The 18,697-nt window shown below is 58.9% G+C and overlaps 1 protein-coding gene across 2 annotated transcripts; it reads left to right on the top strand.

Annotated features, from left to right (window-relative positions):
• Positions 1 to 4,267: 4,267 nt before the first annotated feature.
• On the top strand, positions 4,268 to 17,432 carry Rac2 (ras-related C3 botulinum toxin substrate 2 (rho family, small GTP binding protein Rac2)). Of its 2 annotated transcripts, XM_005379195.2 has the most exons (7): positions 4,268 to 4,454; positions 6,282 to 6,353; positions 12,886 to 13,003; positions 13,571 to 13,633; positions 14,055 to 14,214; positions 16,102 to 16,233; positions 16,722 to 17,432. In XM_005379195.2, the coding sequence occupies exons 1-6, from the start codon at positions 4,420 to 4,422 to the stop codon at positions 16,230 to 16,232; spliced, it is 579 nt and encodes a 192-aa protein (XP_005379252.1). In that variant the 5' UTR covers positions 4,268 to 4,419; the 3' UTR covers position 16,233; positions 16,722 to 17,432. The 2 variants fall into 2 exon arrangements, with proteins under 2 accessions (XP_005379252.1, XP_005379253.1); XM_005379196.2 differs by lacking the exons at positions 4,268 to 4,454; positions 6,282 to 6,353 and adding an exon at positions 10,518 to 10,639.
• Positions 17,433 to 18,697: the final 1,265 nt, after the last annotated feature.

The following is an 18,697-nucleotide window of genomic DNA, read 5'->3' as shown; positions in this document are numbered from 1 at the left end:
GTGAACACCCCGGGTTTCACCCTCAGTGTCACTGAAAAAAATAAACAACTAACCCTGCAGGAGAACTCGTAGGAGAATGTCTTTGTGAAATTGGGTAGGAATTCTTAAGTAAGACTCAGGGAAAGAAATTCAAAACTACATACAAATGAAAATTTTGTTTATTGACTGTCACATCTTATAAGAGTAAAAACATCTCAAAGACTGGAATTAAACTATGCAATGCCTGTAGCAATACAAGCCTTGAAATGACAATACATAAGGAACTGCAAATAAATGTAAAAGAGAGACAAAAGTCTTAAAGAAATGGACAAAAGACACCAAATGGTGATTTATAGAATGCTAGAAATGAGTTGATATAAATCAAAACCACAATGAGACGCTGTCTTAGTTACATTTTCATTGCTGGGACAAAATACCTGACACCCACAAGTTAAAGGAGGAAGGCTTATTGCAGGTCACAGTTTGTAGAGGTTTCAGTCCACAGTCAGCTGGCTCCAAGGCAGGGCGGTATGACAGAGGAGAAATAGTTCATGGCAGGGCAGGCAGGAGGTAGCAGCAGCAGCAGCGGCAGCAGCAGCAGTAGCAGCAGAAGGAAGCCTTTTCCTTTTTATTTCACTGAGGCTACAAGGCTGGTGAGTGATGCCACCCACACCAGGGTCGGGCTTTCCTCTTCAGTAAACCCATTGTACCATACCCAGAACCATACTGATCCAATCAGTAGATTAATACAGTTACCACACAACCATGATCAGCATCACACAACCTAGATTCAGCCACCTCCAAAATCAGATCACCCACCTGTGAGCGCATGAGGCTCTGGGGGGACATCTAGACACAAGTGATCATAGATGCCAAATCATGTGTCCCAAGTTGGCAAAAGCATCAAGTCTCACAAGGTCCTGTGCATGCGGGGGTGTGGACAGGGGGACTACAGGGGCATTACCTAGCAATGTCTTCAGAAGTGAGGGGTGGGTGAGTCCTACATCCCTGTCATCCCACTCCTAGAGAAACCTCCTATGCCAACTCCAGGAGCCCAAGGATCCTCACACAGAATTGTTTATAATGCAAAGATTGCAGGCCCCTAACATGACCATTCGCAGCAGATTGGATAAAAACATTTTGATACATTCATGTAATGGAATTGAATCTGTCCGTACTTACTAGAGCAACAGATTTAGTACAAGAGATACAAGTATATAAGAATTTACATGATTGATTTACAATGGTCACCCACAGAGTCTGGTGTGAGCACAAAAGGTCTGTCTGAACACTGGAGGTCTGAAGGATTCAGTTGAAGGCCTGGAGCTCTGGGGTAGTGTCCTGTGGAGTCGGTAGCAGGAGGCTGAGGAGTCTGCACTAGAAGCCAGGAGAGATGTCCAAGGTGAAAGTGAAGACTAGAGCTCCTCCAAAGAGAACAGAATTGATTTCTCCTTCGTTGTTTCCCCTTTATAGGCTCCTGGCAATATTCCTTCCTACAGTGCATCTTCCACACACAAAACTATGCTGATCCAGTTTAGTTGGGTGTTTTTATGCAAGTTGACACAATCAATCAACTATCACAGGAATATTATACACCCAGGAAAAATCACTTAACTAGAACTTAAACATTTACCAGCACACTATTGAGTGAGGGTTGTGCCTCCAAAATCCCAAGGCCCATCTTAAGAGAAGGGGGCTGTCTGATCCTGAGTGGTCCCAGGACAAGATCTAGAACCTCTGTAGGGACAGTTCAGTCAGGTGAGGAAGGGGTTGTTAATTGGCTGGACTGGCCAGGGATGAGCTCCCATCATTGGAAGGATGTGCTTGGGGACGGGGCAGCTGCTGCTCGGGGGGTGAACCAGGCAGTGTACAATGGTGTGAAGGTGGGACTGGGGACAGGAGGCTCTGAGACCCCCTGGCCTTGGGGCTCTGTGATTTGCTGAGCTTGTAAAGCATGGTCAGAAAAGGAGGGGATGACCCAGGGATGCACAGAATGGGGACCCCACTTCTTGGGCCCCAGCGACTGCAGGAGCGTGGATGCATCCCCCAAGCACGCTGTGCTGAGGAACCTTGCAGGGTATACACAGACTATTGCTGTGAAGCTCTAGACCTACAGAGTGAGCTCCTGCAGGGGTCGGAGTGTGCAGTGTGGGGTGGTGGAGGTAGAGGGGGGAGGAAGGTGAATGGAGGAGGATGGAGGGGCAGGTAGGGGCACAGGGGTGCAAGCTGGGAGATGCTCCCCCTTTTGGTAACAGTGGAGACCAAAGCTTCTGCCTCATGACCTTGTCATGTGCACTTGGGCCTCCATTGTCTCATCTGTGCAATGGGAATATTGTCAAAGAGACCTGGACTCATGGGAAGTGGAGTGCATCAGCCTGTGTGCCTCGGTTTCCTCCTCTGCAGAATGGGAAGAGGAGGACATTCCTGCCTCCAGCCCTGCTCTGACAGCAGTGGTCACACTGCCCCTCTGGCCCTATGGCTGTCACCCCTCTTCTTTGCTGTCTTGTTCTCTTGTCACCTCCTCCACATCTTCTCACACAGCCCCTGGCCACCTGCAGGTTGGGGACATTCCAAGACAGCACCTCCAGCGTACCTGTGTCATGCTTGGGGTTGTTCAGGGGCTGCTTGCTATTGTTCCAAGCCCAGAGTTAGTTACTCAGCGGGTGCATAAGTTCCCTGCCAAGTGAAGGAGCAGATTGATGGCCACCAGCCAGGGACATCCTTGGCATGTGCTGTGCTGGGGAAGTGGCTTTGTTGAAATGGACATCAGGTGCAATGTTCGGGCTGCAGGGCCATGTACGGTTGGGCAAGTTGTGCACTGTACAAGGAAGCTCTGCCTTGGGGGGCAGTGAGTGTGGGATGAAACCCAGTACACAGACTGTTTTCCAAGCCACACCCATTGGTTGGGTATTTGCAGAGGGGTCCATTGCTGTTTTCCTTTTTAAAATTGTTTTGGTGCTGGGGATTGAACTCAGGGACTTGAGGATGCTAAGCACATGCTCTGCCACTGTGACAATGCGTGTGTCCTGGAATAATTTTAGATTTACAGGAACACTGTGAAAAGAGTAGGCGTCCACCTCCGTCCTCCACAGGGGCCCATCGTGGGTCAGGGTTGCCGACACAGGCAGGTGAGTCAGAGCTAAGAAGTGAACAGCCGTGCCGGTCCGGTAGCTCGATGTCAGCTCGAGTTGCCCCTTACGGCTCCTGCTAAGGTTCCTTCTCGGATCCGGGTTCAGGATGGCCACCACACCACTCCAACTCCTTCCTTTAGATGGACCCTGGGGCCCACCAGAAAGTGGGGAGGGTGATATCTGGGCCCAGCCCCAGCCCTTGGCCCCAGCCCCACCCTCCTGTGGGTCACATATCTAGGGTGAGTAAGCCCATCCGGGGAGGTGCTGGGGGTCGGCAGGGGCCGTGAGCAGGGAACTTGGAGCCAGCCGGAAGCAGCATTTTTCTGAGCCCTCCCGGAAGTCTCTGCGGCTGAGTGGGACACAAGCTCCCCCAGCCCTGCTGCTGAGCTGCAGCCTCAGGCTTCGCCCCCCGCCGGGGTCAGGGGGCTCGGAATCGCCCGCCTGGTCATGGTGCGTCAGGGGACCTCTCAGCCCCTCTGCTCTGCATCCGCGAAATGCGCCAAGGTACCTGCTTCCGGTCCCCGGTCACAGGGCTGCCTGAAGGGTGCCCGCTCCTCCTCCCCTGCCTTCGCATTCTCCATCGGCTGTGCCACCGCCTCTTCCTGCCTTACCCCCGCCTCTAACCTCCCACATGTGCCCTTGCTGGGGGTACATCTATGTGCGCCCAGGCGATGCCCACCCCACTGCCCTGGCTTGGACACCACATTCCAAGTGCCAGCTTGGGCGATGCCAACCTGCTGGTCGCCAGCTCTTCCTCTTGGCGACACAGAGGTCCTTCCTGCTCTCCTCTGTGGCTCTAGTCACTTCCTGTCGCATCTACAGGCACCTGTGCTGCAGCCCGGCCTCTCTACGGGTGAGGCCTCCCGCACCGAGGAACATCCACTCCCGTCCCTGTGCCCGGTGCCCAGCAGGCATCGTGAAATGCTCACATATGGTTGAGGTGAACTGACCTTGGGGCAGCCTCACATTCTGGGGGAGCAACCTTGTCTCCATCCCTCAGAGAGGAAGTGGGTCTCCCAGTCCAGAAGTTGCCCAGGTGTCCTGCTAGAACCCCAGGGCAGGTGCCTGGGGGTAGAGGGGCAGAGCCAGCACCTGAGGCCCCCTGCCCTGCCCTCCTGCAGGCCCCGCCCTCTGCAGGCCAGGCTGCAGCCTGGTGAGTTCCCCTTCCGCTTCCTCCTGCCTCCTGTCCCTCGGCTGCTTCCCCGCCTCTCCTCCGGGCCACCTCGCCAGCTCTCCACACCCCTGGTGCCCGCAGGCACGCTGCCTCCGGCCCTGAGCTGTCGCTGCCACACCCCAGGCCCCGGACACGATGCAGGCCATCAAGTGTGTGGTGGTGGGAGATGGGTAGGTACCTCCTGGGACCCTGGAGACCCTTCCGCCCTGCATCCGGCAGATGGGCGGATGGAGGAGTCCTGGGGACCGCTGGGAGGAGTGGCTTCCTTCTTGTCCCAGGGCCCAGAGGGAGCACCTGGGGTGGCTGAGGACAGTCTTGCCCTTTGCGCCCGTCCACCCTGCAAACCGCTGGGTTGGAGGGCAATGGTGCCTGGGGCCCGCGCCTGCACCCTGAGAGCCGGGGCAGGTCTCCAATTCAGGCTGCAGTTCTGTGCATGCAGGGTTAGGCGGGGACCAACAGTTTTGCCTCTGTCCCAGGCTGACCCGGGCTGTGGTCCCTTGCTTGCTGCTGCAGGGGCCTGGGGCCCGTCACAGGTCACAGCACGACTCTGAGTCTCAGCCACGCCATCTGGGAAGAGACTCAGGTCCCCGGGGCTGCTGTGGGGTCACAGGGACATGCTGAGTGGATCGCGTACGTTTCTGCCCCCGCCCTTCAGCCTAACGGTTGAGGAGGATGTGGGGGAGAATCAGAGGCAGAGTCAGGAAGGAGGAGGGCAGGAGGCCTGGGGGGGCAAGGGCTGGGCCAAGGGCTTCTCAGTGGTCAGATCACAGTGACCTCAGCAGTCATGTCCCCTGTGGCCTCAGTTTCCTCATCTGTAGGATGGCAGGGTTGGTGTGTCAGGCTCTCACTCCAGCCAGGGCGTGTTAGGGTCCAAGCGACTGTGCCTGCTGGGTGCCCCGGCACCGATCCCAGTGTGGTGCAGCTGGCCCCCTCCGCACAACCGCAGCCTGTGGCCTCGGGAGACTTGGCTCTCTCCAGGCCTGAGTCCCTGGGGCCGACTTTGGCTGGGATCAGGCTCAATAGGGGCATAGGCAGCCGCCTGTTATCTGCCCCATCTGCCCTCCGCCTGTCCCAGCCCGCCCTGCGCACTTCTGCTTTGCCTCTGATGGGGGAGGCGCAGAAGTCAAGGGTAACAACGTCCCATCATTCAAAGTTACCTTGTTGGCAGGCCCTGGGGAGGGCGGCAGTGGAGAGAGGGTGAGAAGTCGGCCTGGAACAGGAAGTGACAGAACCCAGCAGAGCTGGGGAAGGCCCAGAGCTGCCCCCTCAGCACTCAGCTACTCAAGGAGCTCCATGTGCCCGCTCACCTGGCAGGCCGGGGGCAACATTGCGAGTAGTGGCCGTCACCTCTTAGTTATGGCTCACTATGTGCCAGGCACCGGGCTCTGTCCTGCCCCTTTTATCCCCACCCCAAACTTTAGATCACACCCCTTTATACAGGTGGGAGATGCAAGCTCAGAGAGGGTTAGTGATTTGCCTAAGACCTCACAGGATTGGAACCGCAGTCTCTGACTGTGCTCTTACCTACTACGCCCCATGGTACAGTGGCGGGAAGAAGGGCCAGGCCCTCCTGACTGTCTCTGGCTGCCCTGACCGTGCCAGGCCCTGGCTAAGCGCTCTCATGAGCACCATTGAAGTCACACCCCACACACTCCTAGGAGGATGGACTCACCCTTGTTTTCTAGATGGGGAAACTGAGGCAGAGGGCGGTTAGGTGACTTCCAAGGCCATGCCACTGGTAGGAGGTGGGATTTGCAACCTGGGAGTGTGATGACAGAACGGGGTCGGAAGCCCAGGCTGCCCATGCTGTCATTCCTGGTTCTGCCTCCGTCTTTGGACCAGAGTCTCTGGCATCCCGGGGGGGGGGGGGTTCTGAACCCAGAGACCTGAGCCTGGGCAGAGACCGGGTCTCTAGAGCACCAGGCACAGACTGGGAACCGTCCTCGTGTGCCAGGCAGAGCCCTCGACTGTGTCCTCTCTGGCTTCTTGTCTTTCAGAGCTGTGGGCAAGACCTGCCTCCTCATCAGCTACACCACCAACGCCTTCCCTGGAGAGTACATCCCCACCGTGTGAGTGCTGGGAGGGCCGGGCCGGGCGGTACCTAGGGCTCAGGTGGTAGGGGTGCCAGAGCCCGCCTGATGGGCCTACCAGGGAGGCAGAAGGATGAGGGACTGTGTCAGGGTGGGGCGATGGGGACAGGGCGGGAGACAGGAGGTGATTTTCAAGCTGGCCTCGGAGGAGAGAAGAGAGGAGAGGAGAGGAGAGGGCCGGCCAGACCCAGCAGGAGCAGATGGTGGAAGCGGGGCTGGGTGGAGAAGCTGACGGGAGGGGAGAAGGAGGGAGAGGAGGAAGAGGAGGACGGGGCGGAGGAAGAGGGCATGGCCTTTGCTTTGCTTCCTGTTCCCTGCTGCTGGGCGAGGGTTCCCTGGGTGCTTTCCCCTCAGGGCCTTGCTCAGGTTCTTCCCTCTGCCTGCAGTGCTCTTCCTTCCCGTGTCCGTGTGTGTGAAAGCTTTAGCCCCGCTCCAGGGTCCCCTCCTCCCGGAAGCTGTTCCCATCCACCCCTAGAGGTGTCCCACACCCCGGTGTGACTTCAGGTGATCTGTCCCACGGCCCGGTTCCGCGCGGGCCTCCCTGCAGTCTTGGCACAGCGTCTGACACCTGGGATCGCGGGCATGATGTCTTCTGCGCCGTCCTGTGTTTTAAGGGGATCTGAACCAGACAGCACGGGAGGGGCCCCAGGATGGCCGTCTACAAAGTCGCACAAGTGTGATCTCATTTGGTCCTCGGCGTTGTGATACCAAGACGTGGGAAAACTGTATCTCGCTGTGGCTAAAGGGGTTGTGCTCTAGGGCCACAGGGAGGTTGCTGGGGCCCTTGCTTTGTGACTGTAATGGGACCCCCTTTCAGGAGCAGCATCCAGACCCTTTCGGAAGGGGTAAGAGAAGCAGAAAGAATAGTGCCCAGGGCCCAAGGGACCTTTGACTGCCCCTTAGATATCGGAGGATTCCCTAGGGCCCTATTGCCAAACACAGAGCCCTGGGCCAACCCCACCCTGGGCCTGTTGAGCCCCCGTGAGTGGGCACAGCATGCTCTGCTGATAGCCGAGCCTTCCCTGGGGCACTGGGCTCAGCTGCTTTCGACAGTCTGGCCCACCCGCGAGGAGGACAGGAGAGCTGATTTCTGCTCAGCTGGTCCTGGGGTTGCAGAGTGCCCCTCCACCCAAGCGGGAATGAGGGGTCCAGATGGCCGCCTGTCACCATTTACCAGACTCCTCTGAGTGCCAGCATAGGGCTGGCTCTCAACCGTGTGAGTGCTGGGAGGGCCGGGCCGGGCGGTACCTAGGGCTCAGGTGGTGGGGGTGCCAGAGCCCGCCTGATGGGCCTACCAGGGAGGCGGAAGGATGAGGGACTGTGTCAGGGTAGGGAGGCAGGTGCAGAATTGGTAAGGGAGAGCCTGCTGAAGGCCGCTGTCACCAGCAGTGTGTTGTCACCACCTGTGTCCCCGAGTCTCTGGATGCTGGCGGAGATCCCAGCCGACCTCTGCCTGTTCTTCCTGGCCTGAAGGCCCCTTTTGCTGATCTTGGACCTACCATTTCCCTTTTCTGGTCTCTAAGCCTCAGTTTCCCTCTCTATGAGAGGCAGAGGCAGGGGCAGGGCCGGGAGATCCCAGCCTGGCCCGGGCTCCTCCCCTCCTGCAGGGAGCTGGAAGACTGAGGCTTCTAAATGAGGCAGGTGAGGGCCAGTTGGTCCCAACAACTTGGACTGGGGTGTGTGTGCGTGTGTGGGGGTCCCTAATGACAGGTAGGGGGCTAAGTTGTCCTGGACTCAGTGGGGTTGGGTCAGAGCACCCCTCGGGGCTGGTGGCATGGGTGCCGCTAGTCAGGTGCAAAGCACGCGGTGCTCAGAAGGGTCCCACACCTGGTTTAGTCTCTGATATTCTTTCCACATTTCTCAAAAACTTCTGAACAAGGGCCGAGCACTTTCACTTTGTATTGTGTAGCAGCCTTGTCTCCCACCACCAAGTTGCTTGGCCCCAGACAATACCCAGTGGGGTTCAGGCTACAGGGAGGGGAACATCAGCCACCCTGAGCACCTGACCCTACAGCCCGAGGCAGGAGTCTAACAGCCAATGTACTGGCACCTTCCCTAGCGGGCGGGATGTACTGTGGACCAGCCAATCAAGTGCTGGGGTCTGTGGAGCATCTCCCTGATAGGCTCTCTTCATCACCTTTCTCTGCATTCCGTTAGAGGGGATTCAGGCTGCCTGGGGCCTTTTACTGCAGGGATGCTGAGGCTTGGATTGCGGTATTGCAGCACTGATTTCCAAACTCCACCCTAAGGCTGCGGCATTTATGGCCTGCTAATTTATGCCCTGGACCCAATATTGAGCTAGTAAGGACCCTTGAGGCTGCTGCACATTTTCACAAGACTGATACCTACTCTGGGGATGGTCCTGGTCCTGTGGGAGCGTTGGGGATATACAGGTGTGGCAGGAAGACCTTGTCTTTGGGTGTGACATAGAGGGTCTCTGGGCATGTCTCCTTGGCATGTCCTCCGTCCTTACAACCATGCTCAAAGTGAAGCCCAGGAGAGCTTTGAAAAGACAAAGCTAGGACCACATCTTGCTGTGAAACCCTCCCTGCTCTATTCATGTTTTTCTCCTTTCCTTTCCTTTCTCCTTTCCTTTCCTTTTCTCCTTCTTCCCTCCCTCCTTCCCTCCCTCCTTCCCTCCCCCCTTTCCTTCCTTCCTTCCTTCCTTCCTTCCTTCCTTCCTTCCTTCCTTCCTTCCTTCCTTCCTTCCGTGGTGGTACCAGGGATTGAACCAAGGGCTTTACACTGAGCTATTTTTTAAAGAAAAAAGTTTTTTTTGAGGCAAGTTCTTACTAAGTCACTAAATTACCCAGGCTGGGTTCAAACTTGTGATCCTCCTGCCTCAGTCTCCCAGAGTGGTGAGATTACACGTGCGTGCCACCACACCCAGCCACTTCATACTTAAAACGCATCCCTGTCCCAGCATTTAAAGGGTGGAAGCCCAACCCTCACTGTGTCACTACCACACACTCCCAATGCTGGGCTTCCTCCTCCATCCCCGACATGCCAGCCTCTGCCCTCCAGCCTCTGATCCTGGGTCACTCCTGCCTTCCTGGTATCCAGTTTGCTGCTCAGACATGACTTGCTGACCCCTGACTAAGGCGGCCCCTTCCCTGCATCCCACCATGTTGCTGTTGTTTCTCCCTAGCCATCAGGATCCGGCTTGATGCCTCAGTTCCTGGGCTGCACCCTGCTGGTGTGGGACCCCGGGGACAAGGCCCTTGTCTGTCTCCTGCACTGTCCATTCCAGGGCAGGGTACCGGACATTGGTGGCATTTGTAATGCTGGGGCCGCCAGGCGGGCTGCTGGGCACTCTGTAAGCAGGCACACTCACCATTCCTTTAGGTGTTTCATTTCACCTTCCTTTGTGACCCTCCCTTCGGGGCACTGGCAAAGCACTCCCAGAATTCCCTGGGCAATGTAACATCCGGGCTCCCAGAGCAGAATCCTTACAGTGTTCTAAGCCCCTGCCAGCCTGGTCAGTCCTCCCTTGCTCCCACGGCACCATCCACGCATGCCCGGTGGGGCACCGTGCTCCTCCTTGGGGGAGGCTTGGGGCAAAGATGAGTGACACCAGGGTACAGAGCCCCCTCTCACCTACCTCTCCTCCACTCCATCAGGGGCAGGGCTGGGCCTTAGCCAGAACCGGCCTCCCCAGGGCCACCCTGCTACCCCAGTCCTCAGCTCTCCCCCAAACCACAAAGCGGCCGCAATGCTCATTGCACGGCTATGGCCTCGCTCAGTTGGGCAACAGGATCTGGCCGCTGCTGCCGCCACCTGGCTGGAGCTGCTGGGCAAGTCCCTTCCTGCCTGCAAGCCCCAGTGTCTCCACCTGCAAAATACGGGCCCAGGGGGAGGGGCTTGGCCATGGCGACCTCCAGAGTGCCTCCCTCAGGCCTCATAAACCAGGGCGACCCCAGGAGCAACAATCATCGATGTATCCCTGCAGCTGTCCCTCAGATCCTGGCAACTGGCCCTCTAGAGAGGGGCCCAGTGGGGGCACTTGGCGACATCAAAAATGAGATCGTCCGGCTTCTCACATCTCCCAGTGGGAATGGCCCCAAGAGACAGGGTTTTTTTTCCCCCTAGTGACGTGAGTCAGGCTCAGAGAAGCCAGGTCACTCAGCCTGAGTCACACCCTGGGATGCAGCTTCTCAGGGAACTGTCCTTCCCAACCTCAGACAGCTGTCCCTGGGCGCTGTCCCCGGCTGAACCCACCTGCCGTTCACTTGTCTGCTCCCTAACGTGCGTCCCTGGATGAGCAGGTATTGAAGGCCGGCGCCCGCGCTGCCACGCCGGCTGGCTTGGCAATATCATTTGAATTCTCGGGGCCTCAGTTTCCTTACTTGGGTGAGGTGGGTAACTTAAGGTCCGTTTGTCTCGAGTCACACCGGGACTTCAAGGCCTAATGTAAAAGGCTCCTCGCCTCCTCTTGGCCCTGGACTTGGTTCTTGGTGCCATCAGAGGTCCCAGCCCTTTCACCAATGCCTCTGCCCCGCCGCCCTGGAGTGACCCAGGGACACAGACGCTTGTGGCTCGAGGAACCTTGGGATGGTCTAGAGCCAGAATTTTAGGTTGGAAGTCGAAGGAGGAGAGTGTCCTGGTCTTCCAGCCTTGTCCCAAACGTGTTTTCTGGTTGGAACCTAAACCATTTGTTTTCCCGGCATGCCTGGCTGTGGCTCTCCGGACAGCGCCTTCTTCCCACAACCCTGCAGTGTGGGTGACTCCAGAGTGGGTGTGCAGCAGACCTACTGTGTGCTGGGCCCCTCGCTAGCCTCAGGGTGCACAGAAGACCAAACCCGGTCCAGTACCTGCTGCAGAGGACACTGACCAGCAGGGAGTGCAGGCTGGGTGGGGCGGCCCTGGTCTGCAGAGGCGCAGGACGGGCTCTGGGGTGAGCAACAGTCAGCTCTGCTGGCCGCGGGGAGGAAGCGGGGGAGGGGAAGGCACATGGGGAGCGAGAGGCCACGGGTATAGGAGTTTCCAGGCCCTGGGGACCAAGGGAGGAACTGAGGGGTGACCAGGCCCAAGTCCAGGGCAGAGCCAGCAGCGTGCATTACAAATGTCAGCGGCTACTCAGTAGAAGAGGGCTGGCTGGCTTGTGTGAAGCCCTGGGATCCACCCCAGCACTGCAACTAAACAAAACAAAACTTGAAATGTGGGGTGCCCACAGCTGGGCTGGGGTGTCTGTCTGGAGGGGGGCCTTTGGTTCCCTTTGAAGCACTGGGGCTTCTGTGGCCTGGCTGAGCTGCATTCTGTGAGTGGTTCCTGGAGGAGGCGGCTTCCAGAGAGCTTCAGGGCAGGCTGCCTGGCTCCTGTCCCACCTGTGCTCCCTGGGGCACCTGGCCTGAGATTGGGGAGGTGAAGCAGGTAGAAGCCCAGTCCACAGGGGCAAACATAGGAAACACCCGCTCAAGGTCAAGGTCAAGGCAAAGCAGTCACCTGAGGAAGGGACCCAGAGCTCTTTCTGAGACTGGGCAGGGAGTCCCTGAGTGGGAGGGTTGCCCAGCAGGGTTTTGAAGCATGAATAGGAGGCAAGGGTTGAAAGGGGTGGGAGGGCCTGCACAGCAAGGGGTCTGGAGGTGGGACCTCCGGGGGAGGGGCACAGTGGGCCTATGTGGGAGCTCTGAATGTGGGGTCAGACAGGCTTCTTACCTAGTTGGGTCTCTCATTGGCTGGGTGGCCTTGGGCATGTCACTTGACCTCTCTGGTCTCATTTTTTTCCTGAACAGCATGAGGGAGCAACACCTTTACCTCTGGGTGTGTGTAGGGCAGGCTGCATTCCAAGGCCTCCCTTACCTGCCCTGTTTGTCCCTTGCCCTGACATGCTTCAGCCTCCTGTGGACACTGAGGGCCCAGTCAGTTTTTCCATGAGTTCGTGACTGCGGCTTTCTGTGTCACTCAGGGCGGCCTCTGTCTGCCAGAGAAGGGGGATGGTGGATAACTGTCCCTGAGTCCTGCCCTCTCTGGGGATGCCCTGTTTAGGGTCCCTCTGCCTCCTGGGAGGCCCTGCAGGCCCGAGTAGCTCACCAGCCCATCCTGTCTCGGCCACCATCCCTTCCTTGTCTCCTGTCGGCAGCTCCCCTCTGGTGGTTTGCTGGACTCCCTCTCAAATAACCCCCGTACCTCGTTGTCTCAGGACTTGTTCCTGGAGGACTCATCCTAAAACAGGGACAAACATTCACTCAACAAACAGCGAGTGACCAGCTAGGTGGCAGGTAGGTGCGTGAGTTCTTGGAGGGAAGGGTGCTCAGCCTCGGTCATTCCTCCTTCGGACAGTGGCAGGCAGAATAGTGACCGGGCGCTAATGTTTTCCTCCCATTGAAAGCAATTTAAAGAGGGTGAATCAGTCATGAAAAACTATAGACTGCATCGCGCTGTGTGACTTGGGGCCAGCTGCAGCCCCTCTCTGGGTCTCAGCCCTGCGTGGAACAGTTCGGGGCTGGGCTGGAAGTGCCAGGCTCTGGGCTGGGAGGCTGACCCGAGTCCTCTGTCTCACCATGCCCCACAGGTTTGACAACTATTCAGCCAACGTGATGGTGGACAGCAAGCCCGTGAACCTGGGGCTGTGGGACACGGCTGGCCAGGAGGACTACGACCGCCTGCGGCCGCTCTCCTACCCACAGACGGTGTGCTGCCCTCCCGTCCCACCTGGGGTCCTGGCCCCGGGCCCTTGTTTCCTCTGCGCTCCCCACCTTGAGGCCAGCGTGGCCTGGTGAACCTGGTACCCCGTGAGACGCAGTTGTCAGAGTCCGCCCGGGCAGAACCGGGCCCCTGCCGAGGTCTTGATCCTTTCTGTCCTCTGCTGTCGCTGGGTCCGCTTCCCAGCTCCGCCTCTCGGGTGTGGCAGGGGCCCCAGTAACAGCCAGGCTGTGAGCCTGCAGGGGGCCTGTGGCTGCCAAGCCCGGGGTCCTGGTTCTACCTCTCGGTGCGTGGGGGAGGGCTGGGGCTGGTAGGCAGCGCAGGACATTGTTGGGATGGATTCTGGGGCCCTGCGTCCCATTCCGAGGTGCGCCTGGCAGGCCCCTAGCCTGTGTGAGCCCACTGCCCATCTGTCAGCAGCAGGGACACCGAGCGCTTCCTGCAGGGATGGGGGAGCCCCGCAGCCCCCGCCCCCACTCTCAGGCGGCCCAGGAGCCGCCCCAGAGCTGTCCCACTGGAGCCCTCGAGGCAACCCTGGCCTGTTCTGTCCCCAGGACGTCTTCCTCATCTGCTTCTCCCTCGTCAGCCCCGCCTCCTACGAGAATGTCCGTGCGAAGGTGAGCTGGGCGGATGGAGCCCCGAGGAGGCGGGTAGCCTGCAGGTGGGGGCAGGGGCAGGCAGTGTGAGCCCTCCTGGGGCAGCAGAGGGCACGGTGGGGACAGTCCTGTGCTAACCAGGTGCTGCAGGGGACCGGGTAGGGACCAGGGCTCGGAGGGGCTTCCGAGGGGTCAGGAGGGTGGTCATCCTCCCTGCCTCCCGTGACTTTGTCCTCTCTCCTTCCTGTGCAACCTTGTGTCCGTGTCTTATCTCTGCATCACCTCGTGCCCACATTTTATCTCCGCCCGCTCTTGTGCTGTGACCACGCGCCGGGCTTCCGCGTGCCCGCTCCACGCTCCTCTCACCCTTCTGCCCGCTCACCGCCTCTCCACTGGTGCCCTCTATGCCCGCCCCTCTCCTCCTGTGCCTGCTGCCCGCCAGTGGTACCCTGAGGTGCGGCACCACTGCCCCAGCACGCCCATCATCCTGGTGGGCACCAAGCTGGACCTGCGGGACGACAAGGAGACCATCGAGAAGCTGAAGGAGAAGAAGCTGGCTCCCATCACCTACCCACAGGGCCTGGCACTGGCCAAGGAGATTGGTACGGGGCCAGGCGCAGGTCGGGGAGCTGGGCAGGGCGAGCCCGGCACAGCCTTGCTCCGTGGCTAGGCCACAGGGCTGAAACGCTGGCTGTGCGGTGCCCTGGCTGCGTGACCCTGGCCCCATCCCCTGGCCTTTGCGCCTGTGTCTCCTCAGTAAGGCATGGCTATGGTGATGGTTCCTGCCTCTGCGGGTCTCGGGGAGAATTAAGAGAATTAACACGCAGGCTCCTGGGGCAGCGTTGCCCAGAGAAGCACTGGTAACAAGGAGCAGTCTCCCTTGCTAGGCTTTGAAAATAGGGGGTGTGGTTTGTTCAGGCAGACTGGTTCCCTGGAGGTGGACAGCCGAGCCCAGCATGGGCTTTCTGGGAGGGCTTCCTGGAGGAAGTGCACTCTGGCATCACATTCCCCCGCTGCTGTCTGCCTGCAGGCTGACCCTGGGCTGGGGAGTTCATGACTTCCCAAGGTCACCCAGCTGGGAGGTGCCCCATTGGAATCTGAACGAAGGACAGCAGTTGTAGCCTGGGGGTGCGGTGGGGACTGCTCAGACCTGGGGCCCTGTCCCTGTCCTGGTCAGGTGGAGCACAGCTGGGACCACCAGCTGGGCCTGGCCACCCTGAGCTGCTCTGCCTCCCTGCTGGGCCTGAGCCCAGCTTCTCCTCCCCGCCCCACCGCCTTCCTCCGGAAGCAGGAGGGGCCCCTCTCTCACCGGAAGACAAACCGCAGCAGCCTCTCCTCCTGCCCCAGGGGCCTTGCCTGGGGTTTAAGCCTTGGATCCCCCGCCTTGTCCCAGGGCTGCTGCGCTCTCCTTGCGGACTTCGGGGTTTTTGTTTTTTGAGACAGGGCCTCATTATGTAGCTCAGGCTGGCCTTGAGTGCACTGTGTAGCCCAGGCTCACAGTCATCCTCCTGCCTCTGCCTCCCTGGTGCTGGGGTTCCAGGCTTGTGCCACCAACTGGTTATCTCCTCATAGACTTTAGACAAGTGACACCCTCCCCGGGCCTCACATCCTTGTCCCCGCCCACCCTTTCTTCCTCCTGGCCCTCTGTGGGTTCCCCCTGGGGCCGCCCCTGCAGCCCCGTGCCCCCTTCCCAGCTGGGAGCCTCCTGCTCATGGCTTTCCCAGCAGTTTCCTCATCTGCCCCTGGGGGAATCACAGGATTTCTCCACAGCGCTGTCGGAAATGCAGGAACGGCCAGGTGCTGACCGGTGTCTGTCCCCTTCCCTCTGGCCCTTCTGTGGGGAGACAGAGTCTCCCCTCTCCTTCCTTCCTCCGGCTCCTCCTTCCGGTGTTGTGTTCAGGTTGCAGCAGACACAGGGAGGCCATGCAGACTCTGACCGGGAGGCCAAGAAACCCTGTCCTCGAGGGTGGGGACGGTCTGCCTTCTCACTCTCTGGGTCCTGTCTGTCCTCACGCCCATGCCAAGGGGCCCTGCGTGCCCTGGGTGGGGAAATCTCCAGCGGGTATTGGACAAGTCACACATCCTCTGCGAGCCTCAGTTTCCTCCTCTGTAGAATGGGAATGAGGCTAAGGGATAGTCAGATGATACTGGGGATCCTGGTGACTCTGAGGGGGGTTTGCTCCTTGGGGAGCCATGCTGTTTCCAGAACACGAGAGGCGAAGAGATTTGGTCACAGAAGCTCGCGTCCTGCCTGCCTCCCACTGCCCAGGGGCTCTTGCGTCCGAGAAGGACACAGGTTGCCTCCTGTGGGTCTCAGCTGCCCACTCTGGGCAGGGGAAACTGAGGCGCCATGGGGCAGATTCCCTGCTCAGGTGATGCAGCTCCCAGGAGGCCTTCTTGGGACTGTGCTCGGGTTGGGGACCCTGGTTTGGGTGTCTGCACAGAGCTCTCCCACTCAGGCCTTCTCTCCCGCCCCCTCCGGTCCCCAGACTCTGTAAAGTACCTGGAGTGCTCAGCCCTCACCCAGAGAGGCCTGAAGACTGTCTTTGACGAGGCCATCCGTGCCGTCCTGTGCCCGCAGCCCACGCGGCCACAGAAGCGTCCCTGCAGCCTCCTCTAGGGTGAGCGTCCCCCTCAGGCCTCTGGGACCCCCAGCCCAACCTGCCAAACACACGCCCCAGCCCACTGCGGCTGGAAGGAGTGTCCCCTGTGAGAGACATTTGGGCCGGGTACGGAGGGAGCCTCAGCTTCCCCAGGCACCCTGTCTACTGCCCCCGTCCTGTGGAGCCCCTGCCAGAAGGAGCCCTGAGGGATCAGAGAAGGCGCAGGAAGCAGAGCAGGGCCCTGGGGCACTGAGCCCCACTCAGCCCCTTCCAGTAGCGGGTGGTGGGGAGGAGGAGCGGGAGCCCGAGGACACCCGTGACAGGTGGGGTGGGGCAGAAGGGGTGAGCGGGTGCCGGTGGGTGGCGGTAGCCAGCAGGGCTTCCTGGAGGTGGAGCCAGGAGGCTGGTGAGGACGGTATAGGGGGCAGGGAGGGGATGAGCCAGGGGCCAGGAGAGCGGGCCTTCTGCCTGTCCTCAGCATCTCACCCCCTGCATCTCCCTTCCAGGCTGCACCTGGCCCGCCCTCTCTCCCAGTGGTTTGACCCTCCAGACGCCCAAAGGCACCTCGGCTGGCCCTGGCATCTCCTCCCTGTGGCATTTCTTAATGGCTGCAGAGCTTGGCTGATTGTCTCCACACCGGAGGCCCCTGGGGCTGGCAGGGGTGAATTCTCAGGCTGCTGCCCCTTCCCTAGAGATTCCTGCCTTCCCAGGGACCAGAGGGGCCCCAAGGCCCTGCAAGTAAAACCCCTGTCACGTGGCAGCCTGTGCCCACTTTCTCCCATCCCATCTGCCGCCTGACCCCCCTCTGGGAACTTGGAGTGTCAGGGCTGCCAGCTGCCACTGTACACCTCCAGGGAGCCACTGTGCATCTCCAGGGACCAGGCCCTCCCTCCAGTGCTGAAGATCCTGCTTGTCTGAAAGTCCTCCTTCGAGCAGTCAAAATGCGTGTGTCAGATGCGTGCTTCTCTGGTCTTAGTTCTCCTTTACTGGGACAACGTGAATCAGTTTTTCTAAACCTCTGTGGGTATCTGCCATGCTGTCCAAGAGTCTAACCCCTGGCCATTGCTCAAGACTTTACATTCTCCCGGTGGGATTCTGAGCTGTATGTTTCTAGAAGAGTCTTAGGACTTTCATACTCTGCCAGGTGAGACTCTTGCTATTGCAGATAGACAAGCTAATATAACCTGCTTAAACAGAAAATAAATTTATTGATGCAAGTTTGGAACTCCCATGACTTCAGGTACGGCTTGATCCGGGGGGGTTCCAAAGATGTTATGAGGGCTTGTTTCCCTGTACCTCTTGGTTCTGCCTTCTGGTGGCTAGTTCATTCTCAAGCAGGTGACTCTCGGGGCTCCATTCTTGCAGGTTCAAACTCAGCCAAAGAAAACAAGTAGTGTATCTGTCCCAGACAAAGTTCTAGGGAAGGTCTACTCTGATTGGACCGGCTTAAGTCTTTGGCACTCCCTTCAACCAATTATATTTGTCAGAGGGATTCTGGGCTCTGGTTGGCTTAGCCAGGCTTAACCCATATGCTGCGCTGCAGTGAAGCCAGGATGGAAGCTCAGGACATGGTCCCTCCAGTCAGTGGAGGGAGGCAGTGGCCCCAGCAGGCCCCAAGCTCAGGGAAGACTCTGAGCAGGGTGGCAGAAGCCCCTGCCTTAGGGTTTGCTAGTACAGAGACACACACCAGACTTCCCCTCTTGAGGACAGTCACCGTTTCCCCTGAGCTGTCCAACCATCCATCCAACCATCCATCCATCCATCCATCCATCCATCCATCCATCCATCCACCCATCCAACACATCTCCTGGCAACTACCTCTGTGCCTGGTGCTGTTCTAGCTGCCAAGGATCCGGGGCCACCTGAATCACCCCCTCCCCAGGGGCTGACACTCCAGAGAGGCTGAGATGTGAGCGCCCCCACCCAGGCAGCACAGAAGCCCCCACTCCAGTCCCACAGGCACTGTTCTGGAGCTCTGAGCAGCCCCACTGTCTCACGTCCCAAGTCCCAAGGCAGGACCCTCACCCCCAGCTCCCTCAACCCACACCAAAGGGACCCAGAGATCAGGGAGACCCCTCTGCTTCCCTTACTTGCTGTGCAAAGTCTGTATGTTTTTAGGGTTACTTTTCCTCTGAAACAAGAAAACATTAAAGCCCTTGCAGGCCTGTGTTGGAAGCCCCAGCGCACCCCTTCCACACTGCCAGAGTCAGAGGAAGGGTCTTTCTGCCTCCTGTTCTTGAAGGGGGAGGGTGTAGGTTCCAGGAGGCTCTGGAGGCCTGGCCTCCATCCCTCTTCCACGTCAGAGCCTCCACCATCATACTGAACCCTCAGTCCCAGAAGCCACATCCATGCTGCTCTCACCTCTGGGCCTTTGCACATGTTCCTCTCCCCCTGCTTCCCTGCATTCTGAAAAGGGGCTGGGTGCTCCTTCCAGCTGAAAGTGGAATGTCCTCTTCTGCAATGTCTTTCACTGTTGCCCCAC

This window comes from Chinchilla lanigera, unplaced genomic scaffold (assembly GCF_000276665.1).
Source record: "Chinchilla lanigera isolate Chin_1 unplaced genomic scaffold, ChiLan1.0 scaffold00012, whole genome shotgun sequence".
Classification (NCBI taxonomy): domain Eukaryota; kingdom Metazoa; phylum Chordata; class Mammalia; order Rodentia; family Chinchillidae; genus Chinchilla; species Chinchilla lanigera.
The sequence above is the reverse complement of the archived record's forward strand: the minus strand, read 5'-3'. Positions and strand labels throughout refer to the sequence as shown.

Coding starts and splice junctions, on each gene's coding strand:
- Rac2 (XM_005379195.2), top strand. CDS start 4,420: ATGCAGGCCATCAAGTGTGTGGTGGTGGGAGATGG. Junction 4,455..6,281: donor TGTGTGGTGGTGGGAGATGG/GTAGGTACCTCC, acceptor CTTGTCTTTCAG/AGCTGTGGGCAAGACCTGCC. Junction 13,634..14,054: donor ACGAGAATGTCCGTGCGAAG/GTGAGCTGGGCG, acceptor GCTGCCCGCCAG/TGGTACCCTGAGGTGCGGCA.